The sequence below is a fragment of the Anolis carolinensis genome, chromosome 1 (assembly GCF_035594765.1).
Source record: "Anolis carolinensis isolate JA03-04 chromosome 1, rAnoCar3.1.pri, whole genome shotgun sequence".
In the NCBI taxonomy this organism is placed as follows: domain Eukaryota; kingdom Metazoa; phylum Chordata; class Lepidosauria; order Squamata; family Dactyloidae; genus Anolis; species Anolis carolinensis.
The window spans coordinates 16,333,382-16,354,697 of record NC_085841.1 but is presented as its reverse complement, the minus strand read 5'-3'; the positions used below and the strand labels follow the sequence as shown (position 1 = coordinate 16,354,697).

At 44.1% G+C, this 21,316-nt stretch overlaps 1 protein-coding gene across 42 annotated transcripts in view; it reads right to left on the bottom strand.

The window, feature by feature from the left end:
* nrxn1 (neurexin 1) overlaps nt 1–21,316 on the bottom strand; it is a 1,150,439-nt gene that overhangs the window by 394,800 nt on the left and 734,323 nt on the right. For 4 of the 42 annotated variants that reach the window (XM_062968895.1, XM_062968896.1, XM_062968897.1 and 1 more), the window contains exon 1: nt 17,120–18,213. The exons of the other annotated variants lie outside the window; for them this stretch is intronic. In XM_062968895.1, the coding sequence (XP_062824965.1) occupies nt 17,120–17,378 (259 nt within the window). In that variant the 5' untranslated portion in view covers nt 17,379–18,213. Of the gene's footprint in view, nt 1–17,119; nt 18,214–21,316 lie in introns of those variants that run through there. 42 annotated transcript variants of the gene reach the window in all.

The following is a 21,316-nucleotide window of genomic DNA, read 5'->3' as shown; positions in this document are numbered from 1 at the left end:
ATGGAGTGCTGTTACCTTCCCACCAAAGTGGTACCTATTGATCTAATTACATTTGCATGTTTTCGAACTGCTAGGTTGGCAGAAGCTGGGGCTAACAGTGGGAGCTCACCCCACTCCCTGGATTCAAACCACTGACCTTTTGGTCAGAAAGTTCAGCAGCTCAGAGGTTTAGCCCACTGCGCCACTAGGGGCTCTGTAAATTCAGAAATACATGGATGTCCAAATACAAGAGGCATTCAATTCTGTGCTTGCTTCTAAGTGTAGATTGTGCAAAACCATTTTTTTTTGTCAAAGCTGGTACATTACCCTACTGATATGAGATTTACCTGCTGCTGCTGGCAGAAACTGTGAAACCTACAAAGACCTCAAGCTCTGAGTCATGCATTTCAGATGAGCAGAGCAACTCTGGCCACACAAAAACATGTGAGAATAGGTTCAGCACCTTGGATAGCCCCTTCAAAGTCAAGTCTTAAACCAAGAGTAGATTCATTGCCTCATTGATGTGAAAGGCAACAACTGTCACTAGAAACCCAGTCATTGATCAATAGCATTAATAATGCAAGAGAAGCTGAAAACATTGAAGGCAAGCCCCACTGGGGGTCACTAAACACAGGGACCAGCAGACTCCACAATTCCTGCAGCAAGAAAAGCCCATAAAATGGATTACGGTAATGTGCTAGATTTTCTCAAGTCAGCAGCAAGTTGCTGCTGTGATTTTTGAATCTCAAAATAAACTCCCTTGAGTCAATAACTCTGAGTTGTTAAAAGAAAATTGACCCATTAAAATTAAATAAATGCAGCTACAAAATTAAAGTGAAGCAAGAGAGTAAACATTTATAAGGAAGTAAACCTTTTTCACTTGTTAACTTGCTAGTGGCATGGATCCATGTTTTTCACCATCAGGTTCCTCTTGCCTCACTTGCCTCCTTCAACCTGTCTTTATAATTTCCCTTGCACTAAAAAAAAGTTAAATCTGACTTTTAAGTTTTAACTTCAAGCCTGATTTTATGATGATTCCCTCTTCATGAAGTCCTTCCTTGCAATGTGGGCAACCATTCAGCAATTTTTTACTAGCCTTGGTTATGTCAGATGTCAGCAGCTAAAGCTGTCAGGATTGTGCTGAGCAAACAGGAAACAATTTTATGAGGCTAATGATAAAGAATACAAAGCAGGTTCTTACAGGAATTAAAACCAACACCATAAATATGCCCTGGCCTGGTTTCAGGCCTTGATAGCTAGATTTTCTTTATTGTTTTTATTATGAGATGTCATCTCCCCTTGCATTTTGGACTGAAAATATGAGCAGGAGCAGCTGTTTCCATTTTGGGTTTTTGTAAAAAAAAAATACCATTTTGAAAGCTTTGAATCCAAATATCAGAGCACCTTTTTACAACACAGATTGAGAACCATCAGAGGCACAAAATATTCTTTCCATCATTTCAATCCTTTTATGCAGGGCCCCAGGGCTCCAATTTCTCTGCAGCATGATTTAATACATTTAATAAAGATCCAGGAAACCTAAGTGTGTTTGGATGGGGCTAGAGAAGAAGATAAAGCTGGAAGTTGTTGGTGAATGCTTAAAAGGAGGTCAGAGAGACTGAAACTTATTGTACTTGACAGGACAAGAAATAATGAGTCAAGACTCTAAAAAAAAACCCTCACCACATTTGGAATATAGCTGGATAGATAACCTGCAATTTGCAGCAGGAAAGCCTAGCATCGGAACCTGAAATAAGAAGGCATAGGCAAGATCTTATGCCTTATTTCTTCTATGTAGGCTAAAGTGCTGGCTTTAGCCTACAAAGCCCTAAATGGTTCCAGCCCAGTCTACCTGTCTGAACATATCTCCTCTTATGAATCACCTCGGAGTCTAAGATCATCTGGGGAAGCCTTGCTCTTGGTCCCACCTCCTTCACGATTGGTGGAGACAAGAAATAGGGCCTTTTCAGTGGTGGCCCCTCACTTGTGGAACTCCCTCCCAAGTGATATTGAATCAACCCCTTTCCTCTTGGCATTCAGAAAGAGAGTTAAAACTTGGCTTTGGGAGCAGGACTTTGAGAAATAGTACAGTGCAACAAATTTACTGGAAATTGTGCAATTGATTATGGAACAGTTTTAGACCTTGCCTTTGGACGATGTGTCTCAACATTGGATTGTATTTGAACTATGTTTTTATGTATGTCCAATTTTGATTTACTCTTATTTCAAGTTTTATGCTTTAGGCACTATGTAGCGCCGTTTGTAAGCCGCCTTGGGTCCTCCCAGGAGTAGAGAAAGGCGGGATATAAATATGGTAAGTAAATAAATAAGCAACACAGAGAGGCCCACTGGGGCCCATTGTTAACTGAATCCATTATACAGTGAATAAATTAATTAATAAATATTGATGATGCTCAGTCTTCTAATCCTAGGATCCTAGAGTTGGAAGGTGCCATTGAGTCCATCACTACCACTACCACCTTCATTCAATGCAGGATCTCGAGCTAGAGCATTCCTTCTGGATAGTTTTCTAGTCTCTTTTTGAAGATATCTATAGCTTCGGAGAAAGAAATGTCACTGTCTCTCTAATTAGTTCCATTACTGAACTGCTTTCATTGTCAAGAAGTTCCTTCTAATAATGATCAAAATCTAGAATCCTGCAACATAAAGCCATTAAACATGTTCCTATCTGTGGGCAAGCAGTAAACAAACTAACATCTTCCTCTATGTGACAGCCCTTCAGAAACTGAAAGAGTGCAATTATGTCTTCTCTTCACCAGACTAAACATAGTCCCCACATCTCCTATTTCTTCTTGTTCCTACATTCACAAGAAAGCTTACCCAACAAACCAACAAGCAAGAATGCAAGAAGGCTGTGAATGCCCTCCTTTTATGCCCACTTTCCGATTGCTAGAAAGTAAGCTGCAGCCAATTCAAAATCTACAAATAAAAAAAAGGAGTGGTGAGAGGGAGGCCTGCATCAAATGACATCATCAAAATTAATTAACCATTCTATCAAATTAAACGGTCAATGCATTTAATAAAAATGGAAAGTGCCACTTGTTAGTTACTACAGTAAACTACTTTCTCATCCCAGCTTTCTTCAAAACAGCTAGGTGTATATTCTGTTTCTACATTTTGTCCGCACAACAATTTGGTGAGAATAGCCTTATTTAGATAGAACTCACTGAACCATAATTTCTCCAGACCTCACTGGGAGCCAATTGCTGCCCTTAGAAGCCCTGCCTGATCCCATCATATCCCACATCACAACAACTAGAGATGGTGCAATTCCACCTTTGGTTTTGGTTTCATTCAATTCCCTGCTAGTCTGGATTGAGGTACATTCAGGAGTCATGGAGGAATAGGAACGTTACATAGGATAGAGATTAATCACGTTGTACCCTGCCTCGAGCTGCAAGGAGAGGCAGATAATGTGTTGTCGAAGGCTTTCATGGCTGGGATCACGGGGTTGTTGTATGTTTTCTGGGCTGTTTGGCCATGTTCCAGAAGTATTCTCTCACAAGCTCTGAGGCTGCCTGCCACAGATGTGGCCAAAACGTCAGGAGGGAATACTTCTGGAGCATGGCCAGACAGCCCGGAAAACATACAACAACCCAGAGGCAGATAAGAAATAAATAATGTATTATGTATTATTATTACTACTTGGTGGTCAAAAATGCAGACAGCCCTACTCATTCACTGGGGTTAGAGACACAGGGCTGAGCAAAAGTGAAAGAAATATGATTTTATTATTTGGGAGAAAACTGCTCTAGAAACCTCTGGCTCTTCCAGAACAACTCTTAGGACCTCATTACTTGGGGTTTTTATCCCATCGTAGGATGCTTTCAACACGGAGCCTGTATGGTGCCTGCCAACTGTACCACCAGATGTTTACAAATATGTGTAAGGACTGGGGGAGAGAGTCTATGGAAGCCCCAGTGGCATGAGCAGAAATGGGGTTTGGAGTTTTTAGTGCTTTCCTCATCTCTGTGACTAGTTATACTGTAGTTGAGCAGATTAAGACATCTTTGTAGCTGGAGATGCCAGGAAGCAAGGGAAGAAGGCAGGAAGGAGAAAGGGAAAGAAGACATACAAGCTGGCAGACTTGGAAACTTAGAAACCTAATCCCATTCCTCCTCCCTTTCCCCATCTCTACAATGACCTCCTTAGCACAACATCATTCTACACAAGTAATAACTTGTACCCATCTGTTCACTTTTGTTGGATTCCCACTTCACTGAAGCAAGTCACTCATGTATAACAATAACATTTAGGCTGTTGCTCTTCACACATTGTGCTTCTGAGTAGGATTACTGGGAATGGGTGTTGGTGCAGTGTAGCAGAAACTTTGGCGGTAGGTTTTCCGCACTGGCAGGAGATTGCTGCCGCTAGGGACATAAATCTTTGTAAATTTTATTCTCACAGCATTGGGTTACCAGGTGTCCTTTATTATAGGGGACGTCTGTTATTTGAGCACCAGAAATCCTGGCCCTATTGAGCTGGCAAATGTCCCTTACTCTAAGGGATGTCCCCTATTTGCTGGTTGGAAATCATTTCTTTTCATACAGATTGAACAAGATGCCAACAAAAATCCCAGATTTTTGGATGTGGGCCCTTCATAAAGACAGAAATATGTGCATCATATCATTTATGAATGTTGACAATATGTTAATGTTACAGAACTAAGCAGACTGAAATCCATACTTTCATTTGGCATTTCAGTAGAACATAAACTTATTAATAGCGACTTCCTGATTGTCAGCCTTGCATGTCATGAATGCAGACCCTCCCTTATTGCTGTTTTCAAAACCTGGCAACATTACACAAACTTCCCTCCTTGCTGCAATAAAGTTTTCAAAAACTTTTGAGGAATATTCACACTTTGGGGCCTGCTCTGTGAAACACAAAAACAAAAGCAAAAAATGCATATATTTTTCATGAAGAGCAAGCCACAAGCAAATAAAAAAGGTCTCATACATCTTAGAGTTTTCATATTGGAGTCTCCCAATACTGAAGAAACTCAACTTTTCACCATGTTTTTGAGGATTTTCAAAAAAAAAATCCATCCTTAGTAGCCACACAATGTCAGGATATACCTCACCTTAAGCAACACCAATCATATTTATTCTGGTTCAATGTCTGGCTCAGAAAAAAAAAGTTCTCACATTCTTAATTTTCCCTTTGTTGGTCTCAAGATGCCATTTTGGCCAGTACAGAGGTTTTAGGAAAAAGTGGAATCATATGAAGGATCAAAGGGATTAGGCCTGCAGTCTAAGATATTGTACTTATGCTGAAGCCTTCAGAAAGTCCTGGTAGAGGTAACCAATTAGAATAGTGATGAAGGAATTCTGCATCAGGTTGATTATTCCATATCTAAAATTCTTGGGACCAGAAGTGTCTTGGATTGGAGGTGGGGGTGGAGTACATGTTTTTCTAAATGCATAGACATCATAGGGGAGACCCAGATTGAAACATGTAATTCATTTATGTTTCATATATGCATTATACACATAGCCAGATGGTAATTGTATACATCATATTTTCAATAATTTTGTCCACAAAAAAAAACTTTATGTACATTGAAAGGTGACACTATATCAGCCACCCATATGGACCATTTTGGATTTTGTAATTCCAGATAAGGGATACTCAACCTGTAATTTATCACCTCTTACATCTCACAATTTGCTAATGATGAAATTCAAGGTAGTTTGCCATCAAGCATTAGTTACATTTAGAAAACTAACTATTGTTTTTGACTACAACTCCCAGAATCATGTTGGCTGGGGGATTCTGGGAATCATAGGTTGAAAACATAACTTTTCTGAGCTCTGCTGCACAGATGATGCCTTAGGAGGGCATTCTGTTGGTGGGATAATGCCATACCCCACAATCAAAATGTGGGAGTCAGGCTACTTAAATCAAAGCTAACTGTCCACAATCAATGAAAATGGTAAATAAATCAGTTGGCAGGACTCCGAAAATGAGAAAAACAGCAGGTGCCCCACACCACTGAATGCTAAATTAATTTTTCCTGTTAGAATTGATAGAGTAGCACTTGATTATAAAGAAACAATCAAACTTGTTTTATAGATACTATCTTGAAGCTGTTGTTGTTGCTGAGGTTGTGTGTTTCTTTAAAGGAATACACAATTACCCCAGGCTGAGCCCGGCACATTTACTGATAAGTGACAATAGGATGTTGTTATTTATTCCAGCCCAGTAGAAGGCCCCACAGTCAATCAATAGCCTGCAAGCGTACGGAGGTTGTAGGGCTTGTATCAAGATGTTTATCCGAAATCCATTGGCCGTGTTCCACTTTTGATTATGCTATCACAGCCTGCCCAAGACAGCATCAAAGGCCGCCTACCTCTCAAATGAGAAGTCACTTTTGTCAGGAGTAACAGCAGCAAATGCACCCCCCTCTACCTAATATGCATATTTAACGGCACATCCAATTAACCACTTTGCTGACTGAGATTGCTTTATTATTCATTTTATTCCAACTTATGTTAATACTTTGGCAGGAGACATGAAAAATGACTGATACAGCAGAATGGAAATTTTTGAAAGGCAACATAAAATGTGGGTAACTTAAAAGTCACATTTGGAGAATGGCTGTAAGTTATGATCCTCATGCCAACTCTTCTTTCTCTCACTTTCGCTCATTCCATCTCTACCTCTCCTCCCCCCGCCCTTCATCCTACAGGGATGCATCTTAATCAGGAGACGGGGTTGGCACTCATAACATGAATTAATGAAATAATATAATGATGTTCAGACAGCAATTACACAACCATCCCATAAATACTATTATAGCAAGCTAGCAGAGAGGGGATGTTGGCTATAGTGAGCAAAATCAGAGAGTCAATCCCATAGCAGAGATTGGTATGGTTGTGTGGCTACCAACAGCTCCTGGCTTTAGTACCCATTTCTGATTGAGTCAACAAACATGCAGCAGAGCTAAATACCAGGAGCCAAATATTGATTTCCCCCATGGGATGAGGGGCACAGTAAGGTGGGTGATGTGGGGTGTGGAGCAGTGGCTTTTGCATGCCCCCATGTGGGGCGAATCCATGGGTCTTTATGATAAGGTTGTAGGTCACATTTGTCCAACTCAAGCCTGCAGACTGAATCTGGCCCACCATGTCATTTTATGTGGCTCTCCAGGTTCTGGGCTACAACTCCCGCCTTCCTCATCATTAGACATCATGACTAGAGCTGATGGGAGTTGTGAAACAGTAATATCTGGAATGCTGAAGTTTGTTCTGTTTAGTCAGGACCACAGGGTTTGAATTTAGACAGAAGGCTTGTGAATATGATATCTGATTTTAAAAGGTCCTTTAGCCTTTCCCCAACCTCAGGCCCATAAGTGCTGTCAAGCTACAATTTCCATTATCCCCAGTCTGCATTTTATTTATTTATTTATTTATTTATTTATTTGCGACATTTATATACCGCCCTTCTCACCCCGAAGGGGACTCAGGGCGGTTTACAAGTATATATACATACAATATATTATATTATACAACTATATCGCAATATTATTAGTAATATTGCATGTAATATAAATATACAATTATAATAGTGCATGGCAGATAAGAAGTGTTGGAAGTTGCCATTAAATAATATCTGAAGACCCAAATTGGGTAAGAACTAAAGAGCACCAGCCAGTATATATAAAAATATATAGGTGGCCTAGTGGCTTTCTGTATCCATGGATTCCCTGTCAGTGGATTCAACAAAGACAACCATAAGGTTGATGTGGCCCACAATGAAAATGGGGTTGACACCCTGCTCTAAAGGGCTTCTTCTGATCTAAATAACTTATTTCTACAATTGGCTGAGGTTTTATGTAGAAAGGTTGCCTGCCAGTCATCAAACTCAGTAGGTCTCACTCCAAATAAGGTTCCTGGTAGACAGCAGCAATTACCAATAGGTTCAGAGTGAGCTGTGGTGTGATGAGAAAGCTTGAACTGTCATCCTGAAGCATATCAACTGTCAGGAGAAGAGATCTCCATCAGCTGGGAAGCAAAATATGGTACTACCTTTCTATATTGGAGGGACAGTGTACTCCTGTGAGGTATGAGGCTATGCTGATTGTAGCAGTGCAGGTGGTAGGGTCAGACTGGATTTTGCAGAGGAGCCATAACAAATGTACCAATATAGCTACTGGGGCACCAATGGAGGGAGGTTGGCAATGGAAGAGGATATTTTAGAGATAGCAACTGTGGCACCATAGCTAACACTTGTTAGTACAGAAGAACGTAATGGTAAACGACTACCTTGAAAACCCTATGATGAGACAATCCAAAATAAAACTAGAAATAAGTGCTAGAGGATGGGACTTCCAGGTTGGAAGACACCATTACCTACTGGGGAAGAGCAGAAGATAAATATAAGTAGTGCTGTTGGTAATGCTGTAACTGGACTCAAAATGAAGGGACATCCAGTGTTAATATATTCAGAGGTGAAAGGAAAATCCACAGCTGTACAACAAATGTAGGAACAGTGATTGTGAAAAGCATGAATCAAGGGATGCTAGACATCGTAAAACAAGAAATGTATACATTTTGCAATACTTGTCATGAGTGAGCTAAAGTAGACAGGGGAATGTGATATTTTGAGTCAGGTGATGCTTTACTCAGGAAATGAAAATCTAAGAAGAAACAGGGTAGCATTAATAGTGATGAGAGATATAGTAAAAGCAGTCAAGGGAAAAAGTCTAATTGGACAGTAACAATAAGACAATAGGGGAAGCCCATCGATACAATCAAAATCCAAGTTTATGTTCTAACCACAATGGCAGAAAAGAATGAAATTGAAAGATTATGTGCTCGAGTCCAGGAGAAAATTGATCACACCGGAAAACAGGACAGGTTGGTCATCATAGACAATTGCAAAGCAAACATAGGAAACAGAGTAGAATGAAAAATTGTAGGGAAATGAAGCCTAGGATCAAGAAATGTAGTAAGAGTGTGACTGATCAAATAATGTGAAGCCACAATTTGTTCATCACAAACACATACTTCAGATAGCCAGAGAGGGAACTATATATATAGACATTACTGAAATCAAATTGCCTAACTGGAAGCAGAACATGAAGAAGCTCATTTCTCTTTGCAAAAGCAAGGCCAGGAGCAGATTGTCACATGGGCAATGAATTGGTAACATCAAACATTAAAGTTGCATAAGAATACCAAATTAATCATTATGCCAAAATACAATCTGAAGAACATCTATTTATAATATAAAGATTATGTAAACATAGTTTTTCACTATTGAGCCTAATTGATGGGAATAAGAAGAACCCTGGACTGAAGCCAGAAACATTGTGAGAGAAAAATGCAAAATGATAGTATCTGCAGTTAAAAGAAAGAACAGCCTCCGTGGATGCATGAGAAACTCCAAGTTGTTAAACACTGATGAAAAGCAAATGTTAAAGGGGACAGCTATAGGGTTAGAAACCTGAACAAAACTGTTTACAAGGACAAGGAGAACCTCTTTAACAATCAACATGGCTGTTTCCTCTCTCAGCTGTTAATTGATAATTTATCTACCTGATGGTTTAGCATATTAAGACCCTTAGATCTTTTTCAGACAATTTATTGTCTAATGAAGTGCTACCCATTCTGTGTTTATATGTCTAATTTTCTTTCTGCTAAATGTAGCATCTGACACCAATCCCTGGTGAAATTCATTTTGTTAATTTTGACCCAGTTCTTCTGTCTGTCAAGGTCAACTAAAATCCTGATTCTAACTGTAAATGCACCACCATCTCTGTTTGAGATTGATCATATCAGAGGTGATGGTGGTTTGGACCCATGGATGCATATAAATGAGACCCACTTAAGTTTATGGGACTTTTGTTAGGTCATATTTGATTTGAAGTCTTATTGATTTCATTTGCTTTATTCTACATATGATCATGGGTGCATCTACAATGTAGAATTAATGTAGTTTCATACCACTTTAACTGTCATGGCTCAGTCCTATGGAATACTAGGATTTATCATTTGGTTTGGCAGAAAACGCTAAAGACTTGTAAAGCTACAACTCCCAGGATTCCATATCATTGAGCAATAGAAATTAGAGTGGCACCAAACTGCATTCATTCTACGGTGTAGATAAGTGATTTTCAACCTGTGGGTCCCCAGGTGTTTTGGCCTACAATTCCCAGAAATCCCAGCCAGTTTACCAGCTGTTAGGATTTCTGAGAGTTGAAGGCCAAAACATCTGGGAATCCACATGTTGAGAACTACTAGTGTAGATGCACCATAAATATGGACCCAATCATGGCTTACTGGTGGTTCCTATTACAATAATATGAGCCAAATCTTAAAGGGATGATTCAATATGCAGAACCAGTCTTGGGTATACATTTTGATATAGAGACCACCAGAAAACACTGGCTCCACTGCAGTAAGAACTGCCATCCCAGGAGTTCCCTTGGAATCATAACACTCTAGAGCTGGAGACACCCCAAGGGCCATTAAATCCAATTTATTCTGCCCCAATCAAAGTACTCCCAAAATACAGCCATCCAGCCACTGTTTAGAAACCTCCAAAGAATGTACAATGCAAGCCACACTTGGACCAGCCAAACACAACCCAGTTGAGATGGGCACAATATAAGAGAGGCAGGGGAGAAGTACAAGCTTGCTTCAATTCCACAGCTGAGTTTAAAAACCATACAACAAACTACTTCACTACTTCTGCCTACATCACATGTGAGCCACCCACGCAGCAAAAAATGGCAAGCTGGTTAGCTCAAGGATGAGAGTGGGGAGAAATGAAGTCATTCAGAGAGAAAAAAACAATCAAAAGTTTTCTTAAAATATTATTATCTAGTGCAACAAAAAGGTTTATCTCTGAGAAATCCTTTTCATAATTCCTAGCAAGGTCATACAAAATAATATTTTTGCAGCAACAGACAATTTGCACAGAGAGAGTGACATACATACATACAGAAATGTGCATGTGACCATCACACCCTTTTTGGATATCATTTTCACTCCATAGTGAGAGCATATTTTGTTGCAGTACAATTGTGCTTCTGTATCCATGGATATTGTATCCACAGTTTCAGCCATCCACAGCTTGAAAATATATTTTTTAACTCCTAAAAGCAAATCGTATGCAAGGGACACCATTTTACTATGCCTTTGTATATAATGGCACTTGAGCATCCATGGGAAGTCCTGAAACCAAATCTCAGTAGGCACCATGTATCAAACTCCCATCCATAAAGCTCTGGGAAAGTTCAGTCTTGATGAAGCCAAAGTAGACTGCCCCCCCCCCACTCTGTCTCACTGTTACAAAAATGAAACAGCTTTGTTTATTTATTTCTGCATGGCAGAAGGGGGTTGGACTGGATAATAATAATAATAATAAAACTTTATTTATACCCCACCACCATCTCCCCAACGGGGACTCGGGGCGGCTTACATGACCCCTGATGTCTCTTCCAACTCTATGATTCTATGATACAAACTTAATCTAAAATTGCATTTATCTGCAAGCAAGTCCAAACGATTTTTGAAATTTATTTCTGAACAGTATGACATCAACTTTGACCAAACAAGAAGGCATGTTTTCATATACTGTGATCTTCTGCACTCTGAGGACAATGTTTGGTATCAGAGCCAACACTTATAAATGTACTTGTCTAAGTGAAGACTTAAAACATCTTTTGTGTGAACTTTACAAAACAACACCCCTGTTTCTGTAAGCATCAGGAATTCTGGGAAAGTGTGTCCCTCCAGAGGCTGCTGGATCACAGCTCCTATAATCCAACTTCCTCAGTTCTGCAAGCTACAGTTGATATAACTAGCAGGGGAACAACATTTGGAATTGAACTGCCTCCTGGTCTTGGTCTATAAGTTTTAAATTGCACACAGACAATAAGAAAATAATAGTTATTGTAAGTGATTGGTGGGTGGGGGTTCCTACTCAAGAGCAGTAGTTATAGCAAACTCAGACCTTAGGGAAGCTACATATTTTGGACTACATTTCCTAGGATCTTTTTATATATATATATACTGGCTGGAGAGTGAGCACAGTGTAGTGCAGTGGTTCTCAACCTGAAGTCCCCAGATGCTTTGGCCTACAACTCTCAGAAATCCCAGCCAGTTTACCAGCTGTTAGGATTTCTGGGAGTTGAGGGCCAAAAACATCTGGGGACCCACAGGTTGAGAACCACTGGTGTAGTGACTTGAGTGCTGGGCCAGGACATTGGGAGACTGAGGTTTGAATACCTGCTGATCCATAGAAATCTACTGAGTGGCCTTGAACAAGTCACATTATCTCATCCTCAGAGGAAGGCAAGGGTTAACCTCCTTAAAACAATTTTTGCCAAGAATACCCAGTGATAGGGTTGCCATAAGCCAGAACTTACTTGAAGGCACAGAAAAAAACATGCTGGCTTGGGAGATTATGGGTGCGAATTATAGCCCCGAAAAGAATTTCCCCAAACTCTGAAGGGAATTTAGGTATCTATGTTGCTTTAGCTGTTACCCAAATGCATCCAAACTTCCACTGTCTAGCAAGCAGAAGGATCTGCAAAGAGACTACTAAGCAGCCAATGCAAGTAAGTCTCTCTCAAATCATGCCTCTAGCAGCAGCACTGACATATTCCACGTGTCTACAAGCAGACAGCAAGTGATCTGCTGCATCGGAGCTTATAAAAGAAAATGGGGAGAATGCTGGCCAGCCCACACACAAATATCCACAACAGAGGCGGTAAAATGCTTCCGAAATTACAGAGAACATTGCTCTCCTCTATGCACCCATTCTAGCATTACCAGTTACTTCTCAGAATTTGCCTGAAACAACAAAAGTAGGAGGTTGTCTTCAATATCCCTACTGGGAAAGCTGAAAAGAAGCCACCATCCATGTGGTAAAGCACTGCATGTGGCTGAAGTGAAATCAGATTGCTCTGGAGTGAGGGAGGACAGGCCTCGACAGAAACGAAAGAGTAACCATCCTGAGCCAAATCCCCTTATTTACTGCCGCATGGCTTCAGAGTGGCCCAGAAAGAGCCTCATTTCATGTTGTGGTTTGATGCCTAAAAGTGTTGTAATTTGAGACAAATCCCAACATAGGCAAGGAATGGAAGGGGGGGGGTCATTTGATTACAGGTGTGTTTCTACTGCACCTGCCAAAAAAAAGACAGGCTGGAAAAATGAGCTTGCAAAGAGAGTCCCAGATCCCTCTTGGACCACTAAAGACAGCAAAACTCTGTGGCAGCTGTAGCCTTGCGCGTTTCCCTTCCTTCCCCATGCTTGCGCTTCACTCCTGCATCGTTTTAATTGAATCCAAGGCAATGTATGTAAACGACTGAGAAAAAACCCCCACAAAGAAACAAAGAAATTCTCACTGCCTCAGAACTGAGCTCTGCGGGCTTTCCTGGACTCCAACACTCTCGCTCCCATTCCCTCCAATCTGCCCCTTTGGATTTTATTCCAGGAAGCTCTTAATGAATGTTTTACTCTTTCTCCTTCCAAATGTGCAATAACTGAAGCAACTACAAGGCTGTTATCCTTTCATTTCCTCCATGAAGGCATATGCGATAAAGAACATGCAGAACTGCTGAAAAAGAGTGAAGTAGGGAAAGAGCAGGATGTTAGTTTGGTTTCCTCCCCCTGCTCTCTTTCCCTTCTCAAGGCATGAGGTCAAATCACTTACCCGCTTTCCCAGTGATTGATATCTATCTATCTATCACCTATCTATCTATACATAATGGAAACAAAATGAGAAACCCTTTCTCTTTTCTCCCCCAGCCAGTGAATGTTGAAAGAACACCATACAATGAAAAGATAGATTTCTCCTTCTGGAGGTTCTTTATGCGGTTACATTGAAACAATTGCCACTAAAGTAAACATACTTTGGAGTTTTATCCTACATGTTGACCCAGATCTAAACCACAATGAGCTCTAGGATTTTTCCAGGTTTAAAAGCACTTAGGATTGCTGCCCCAAACAGACAAAGACAGAGAGAAAGGGAAGGAAGAGGAAATGGCATAAGGTACCCAGAAAAACCTCACTCTCCCAACTGGGTCACCTATATACAATGGTTTGCTCAAAATAAGAGCGCTTCACTTCCTGGCAAAGCTTTTGTGAATGACACCACCGGGTAGTGGGAATGGAAATGCAGCATAACAAGCTGGGGAAACGAAGAAGGATGAAGCTGTAAGGACCAATCTAAAGCGCTCCAACAAAGGTTTAAACCCTTAAAGCACCAGCACACGATTCCTTCGCTGGAATTGCCACTCTCTGCCAGCTGATTCTACCAGACCAGCTCTGGAAATGGAAAACACATCCAAAGAGATGCAGATGGACGGATCAAAGTGTTTGCATTTCAGCTTGCTTTCACTCTCCCACACACAGAGACACAGACATACTTATTTTACAAGGTAATTCTTCGCTCCTAAAAATCTGGCCGCAGATGCACATAGATGGTCAAATCAACACAGAAACAAAAGACAGAAACAGGGGTGAAATGCTGTCTCTTCTTGTCATGTTGGAAGGAGAGCTGTAACCATTAACACTTCAAAAGATAATTTCAATGCAGTATTCGTCTGTATGTGCCTATATTAGCTGGTGTCCTCAAAAAAAAAATCTTCTTCCCCTACAAAACGGCAACTACATTTGCACCTGCAAGGGAGTTCATTCAGAGCCCTTCTCTTCTGCTCCCCACAAGCTGAGCCCAGAACATCACCAGTTAAGCCCATTCTAGTCGCCTATGGACAATTAGGGGGTCTGCTTCCTGGTTTGGGGCCTTTCATCTCATTAGAGGCCCTTCGCTTTAGTTCATCGATCTCAGCCAGGGAGAATTAATTGGAAGGAGTGTAATTATTCAAAGAGTCTTCATCAACAACAGCGGTCAGACTCACTCCCCCTCTTTATCCACAACCTTCTCCAGTTTGGCTGTATGGAGAAAAGGAAAGATAGATACCAGCAGCAGGTTCCTTTTTCACAGATTAATTAAGTATATCTGTGACATAAGAGGAAACAATGCCAAGGAGTGCTCTCTTTTTTTAGTAATTGCATTAATTCTTTACCTATCTGTACATATATTGTATATGTACGTGTTATTATGCCAACAATGTGTGTGCATATATATACTCCCACACTTCAGGCTTCTACACAATGGAGAGATGTACAATCTTGCACATGGGGCAAACCAAGGGGGTGTCAGAGATATCCCCCTTTGCCTCGCCCTCTAGCGTGACACAAAGGCATCGGCACCAAGAGTAAAGATGCTTAGCCAGCCTCCAGGTGAGCCCTTCGTGGCCAGAGGAAATGTTTCCTGCTGTGGCAAAGGAGTCTTGCTGGCCAGCGAATCCACAACACAATGCAAGAGGTGCCTGTTAGCACCAGCAAGAAAGCAGGCAATGGCAACAACACTCACTACACCACTACCTCTTGAAGATACAAAACACACATGCACACATTTATGTCTGGATTTGGCACAGCCATCAGAGCACCTTGAAGCTAGGATAAGCCACAGAAGCCTCCGCTATACTGAAATAAAGCCTTGCTGAAGCATGCAAAGGGGGAGTGCCTGGATCTGAAATGGCATGAAGCATTGTCCCCATATGTGTTCAGGCTGCCAAGCCTTTTTGTTCTCCGTTGATGCCCAGGATTGGAATCCATCAGTAATCTTCAAGGGGGGGGGGCTTTGTTGGAGGATGGAGCAAAAAGGAGTGTCCGCTCCTGGACACTGAGATGATTTCCCAATTGGTGCTGACATACACAGAAGCACACATTTCCAAACAAGACAGGGGGTGGGTGGGATTTCCTTTCCTGATGAGAACCTTCATTGCTAATCTAATTCTTTGGGTTGCTGTGAGTTTTACAGGCTGTATGGCCATGTTCCAAAAGCATTCTCTCCTGACGCTTTGTCCACAGCTAATTCTTTGCTTGCCATTCTCCTGGTGAAACTCAGCTCTGGTGAAAGCTGGATTCTGTCAACCCTGGGGAGCGTGCCAAGGCTCCAACTCTTAAAGGGCCCTTTTGTGTGGGGATGAGTGCAGCTCTGCCCTCCCCACTGCTGCCCCTTCCGAGAGAGGCTCTTCTCAGGTGTGGTCACACCCTCAGGTTCTCCTTGGCTGGAGATGCCCACCACACCCCCTCCACCAGCCTCTTCCCTTGCTCTCCCTGGAGCCAAGCCACAGCTCTCTTTGGAGGGAAAAGCTTTGCTTTGAAGCCCAGAAGGAGAAGCTGCCCTCCTGTCTTGCTGCCTGTTGGTGCCCACAAGGCTGGGGAGATGAAGGGAGAGGCATCAAGCAGAAGAAGGCAAGGGGTGTTTTAGCAGTCTGAAGGGAAAGGGGATGGAGAGTGGTGAAGTGGGTCCAAACAAGTCAGCGCCCGCTGTTAGCTCCAGCTTCTGCCAACCTAGCAGTTCGAAAACATGCCAATGTGAGTAGATCAATAGGGAAGGTAACGGCGCTCCATGCAGTCATGCCAGTGGCCACATGACCTTGGAGGTGTCTACGGACAACGCCGGCTCTTCGGCTTAGAAATGGAGATGAGCACCAACCCCCAGAGTCAGACATGAGTGGACTCAACGTCAGGGGAAACCAAACAACCCCCTCTGGGTGTAAAACAAAACAGGCTTCTCTGCCGAGGGGGTGTGTCTTTCCTTCCCTTGCCTCAGGTGTATGGGTGAGAAGGGCGGCCCTGCACCGTGGCAAGGCCCTAAAACTGCCAACAGCCATCCCAGCAACTCTCCCCGCTTGCCATTTGCTTTCAGCCACTCGCCAGCCTTGCAAACTGCGCACAAAGCACGATCCGATCAGGGAGAGAAAAGAAAACCCTTCGCTCCTTTCTTTGCTCCGAATCGCATCGGGATGGCGGGCTCAACAGGGGAGGGAAAGCTCCTTCCCTAAAGCACGGACCCAAAGGGGACCTGTAGAGAATCCCACACCTCTTCTCCACGGCCAGCCCCATCTCCACGTGTGGATCGCAGCGTGGGGCGCCTCTCTTTGTGTGCGAGCAGGGGAGGGCTCCCTTTCCCGAAAGCCTTGCAGCACCCACTCGCCACGTGCGGGGGTAGAGACGGAGACCCCCTCCCCACACTCTCTCTCTCTCACACAGATACACACAAGACCCTTCTCCTCGCCCGAAGCACCCACCGTGTCCTCCTCGCAAGGAAGCCGGGGACCTGTAGATGGCGATGGGGGCCGAGGGGTGCTTTCCCCGCCCGTCTCCTCCTCCTCCTCCGCCGCCGCCGTGGAAGTGGTGCAGGTGGGGGGCGCCCAGGCTGGAGGCACCCCAGGCCGCCCCCAGCAGTCCGCTGAGAGTCAAGGGCAGGAGGCCCAGGAGGGCGAGCGGGCGGGCGCGGGACGGGGCGGGCTCCGAGGGCGAGGACAGCTCCCCCATCCGCGGGGGCATGGCGGGGCGCGGGGCCGGGACGGAGGGGCAGGAGGAGGACGAGGAGGAGGAGGGGGCGCCCTTGCCCTTCCGCAGGGGCTTCACCCCCGCCGGGGCCGCTCCCGATCCCGATCCCTCGCCTCGTCGCCTCCCCACAGGCTCCGGAGGCCAAGCCCGCGCATAGTCCGGCGGACGCCGCTCCCTCTCGGCTCGCTTCCTCCTAAGCGGCGCAGAGCTCCATCCCCATCCAGCGGAGCGGCGATCCTGGCGGCGAGCGATAAATCCCAAAGAAGGAGGAGAAGCAGCACAAGCCCGAACCCAAGACGCGCGGCAGCCCCGGCGGGCGGGAAGGGGAGGGATCCATCCAGCGGAGGCTCCGGGTCGCCTTTTCCCCCCAAAGAAAGAAAGAAAGAAAGAAAGAAGACGGGAGGCGCCGTTCAGGGCTGGTGCCGGAGCGAGGAGGAAGAAGAGGAAGAGGAGGGCGCGGGAGACCAAGACGACGAGGAAGAAGACGAGGAGGAGGAGGAGGCGAGGCGAGCAGCTGCGCAGGGAGACTCCATGGCACGCGTCTGAGCCCAGCCGAGGCAGAGGCAGCCGAGGAGAGGGGGGCGGACGAGAGCCATGCTGCCTGTCGGGCGGCAACGGAGGAGGAGGAGGAGGAGGAGGAGGCAGGGAGGCGGGAGAGAAGAGAGAGAGCGAGAGCGAGTGCAGTGCCAATCCGCAGTCGCAAGCAGGGAAGCGTCCCCCGACCACCGAGGGGTCTTGAGGCAGGAACGGGATGGTAAGACCCCAGGAAGGTCGCCCGTCCAGGATGGGGAGCCCAGGGAGACTCTTTCCACCCAGCCCACAGATGTGGGCGAAACGTCAGGAGAGAAAGGATCAGCCAGGCTTTGAACCTGCGAGGCTTTTCAATGCTAATTGCAACATCCGACAGACAAGAGTTCTCTCCCCCCCCCCCCCACCCAGGAACTTCTATAGATATATAAACCTCCCTTGTGTAGTTTCTCCATACCTCACAACCTCTGAGGATGCCTGCCACAGATGTGGGCGAAACATCAGGAGAGAAAGGATCAGCCAGGCTTTGAACCTGCAAGGCTTTTCAATGCTAATTGCAACATCTGACAGACAAGTTTTTTCTCCCACCCTGGACCTTCCACAGATATATAAACCTCCCTTGCCTAGTTTCCAACAGACCTCACAACCTCTGAGGATGCCTGCCTCAGATGTTGGCGAAACGTCAGGAGAGAAAGGATCAGCTAGGCTTTGAACCTGCAAGGCTTTTCAATGCTAATTGCAACATCAGACAGACATGGGGACAACTTCAACAGAAAGGAGGAAACCATGAAAATGAACAAAATCTGGCTACCAGTATTAAAAAAACTCAAAAATCTGAACAGTAAATAAGAAGCAACACTCTGAGACATGGGTACTAGGGGCAGTTAACAAAGGATGCCCCCAGGCAGATGTAGCAATTCAATGCAAATTAGGGTGATTAACTGGAACATTTACACTGGCCTCCAACTGACAAGAGTTCTTCCTTCACCCTGGACTTCCCACAGATATATATATATAAACCTTCCTTGCTTAGTTTCTCCATACCTCACAACCTCTGAGGATGCCTGCCATAAATGTGGGCGAAACGTTAGGAGAGAATACTTCTAGAACATGGTCATACAGCCCGGAAAACATACAACAATCCTGTGATCCCGGCCATGAAAGCCTTCGACAACACATCTGACAGACAATAGTTTTTTCTCCCACCCTGGACCTTCCACAGATATATAAACCTCACTTGCCTAGTTTCCAACAGACCTCACAACCTCTGAGGATGCCTGCCACAGATGTCGGCGAAACATGAGGAGAGAAAGGATCATCTAGGCTTTGAAGTTGCAAGGTTTTTCAATGCTAATTGCAACATCAGACAGACAAGAGTTTTTTCTCCCATCCTGGGCCTTCCACAGATATATAAGCCTCCCTTGCCTAGTTTCCAACAGACCTCACCACCTCTGAGGGTGCCTACCATAGATGTGGGTGAACCTTCAGGAGAGAATGCTTCTGGAACATGGCCATACAGCCCGGAAGACTCACAGCATCCCAATGACAAAGCAACTCTGGGTTTTGTGCTCCTGGGACCCTTTCGTGCTCAAATCTCCAGAAAAGGGTAGACTAGACACCCATTATGTATTGTCGAAGGTTTTCATGGCCGGAATCACTGGGTTGCTGAGAGTTTTCCAGGCTGTGTGGCCATGTTCCCAAAACATTATCTCCTGACATTTCGCCCACATCTATGGCAAGCAGGCATCTTCAGAGGTTGTAAAGTCCATTGGAAACTAGGCAAAAGGGAGGTTTATATATTTGTGGAAGGTCCAAGGTGGGAAGAAAGAATTATTGTCTGTTGGAGGTAAGTGTGAATGTTGCAATCAATCACCTTGATTAGCACTGAAAAGCCTTTCAGCTTCAAAGCTTGGCTGATTCCTGCCTGAGGGGAATCCTCTAAAATTAGGACAGTAAATAAAGAACAACATTTGGAAAACAGGGGATTCCCAGACATGAAACAATCAGGGCCAGCTAACACCTCCTAAGAAAGGATTCCCCCAGGCAGGAATCAGCCAGGCTTTGAAGCTGCAAGGCTTTTCAATGCCAATCAAGATTATTAATTGCAACACTCACACTTGCTTCCAACAGACAAGAGTTCTTTCTCCCACCCTGGACATTCCACGGATATACATAAACTTCACTTGCTGGAAGACTGAATTTTGCCTATGCCTGGTATATACCATCAACGCCAAGACCAGGCCGGCAACTAGGATTTCATTCCTAGAAAATGGGATGTGTTACAGGATGTCCCTGCAAACTATTTAGAATCACACAAACAGAGAACTGGAAGAGACCCCAAGGGCAATCCAGTCCAACCCCATTCTGCCAGGCATATGAGATACACCATCAAAGCCAAGACTGGGAGACTGGGATTTAATTCTTAGAAATGGTGATTTGTGACAGAACATGATGCCTTTACAACCAATTTTGAATCATACAAACATCTAGTTGGAAAAAACCACAAGGGCCACCCAGTCCAAGCCCTTTCTGCCGTGCAGGAACAACGCCTAGTCCAAGAAGTCCTGACATCCAGCTTCAGTGTTTACAAACTGGCAAAGAAGGAGACTCCACTTTGGGACAGTCTTGATTTGGTCAATTCCTTGCCCAGGAGGACAACTCTGCCATCACTCTTTCTCTGCACCCATTAACGCAAGGAAAAGGGATGGATTGTGCGCGTGTTGCTGCCGCTGCTCCTAGGAAGCCCTAGAGATCCGTCCACTCCTGACCTTTGTGTGCACATCTCCTTCTGTCACCTCTACAGCCAGCCAAAAAGAGGGGAGATTGCCCCATTCCTTGCTGGCCATATAGGCAATTCTTTTTTGATATTCGCAGAGGTGCCCAGGATGGTCAGGACCTTGGACAGAACTCCACCGCCAGCAAGGAGTGGAGCAGATGTGGTCTCGGGCCATCTGGACAATAATGACCTTGGATTCAGTCTGATCTGAGGGCAGATTTACACTTGGCTGACCTGCCTGGTATAGATGTGCTTAGATGTGCCCTTAGTCTCTGGAAAAGCAATAAAGAAGCTAGCTCCATCTTCCATATGACATCCTTTAAGCATGGCTATCATGTTAGCTTTTGACTAGTTCCCTTAGCAGCCCCTCACAAACCTTGACTTTCAGACCATTTTGGCAACCCTCCCCAGGACATGTTCCAGCTTGTCAATATCTTTCTTGAATTGTGTTGCCCAGAAGAGGTCTCATGAAAGCAGAATAGAGAACAACTATGACTTCCCTCAATTTGGATACTGTACTTCCATTCATGAAGCTTAGAATCACATTTTTTTTAGCTTTCAGATCACAACGTTGACTCATGTTTAGTCAACAATGAAAACAGGAGAATTAAAGGAACTTTGAAATAGT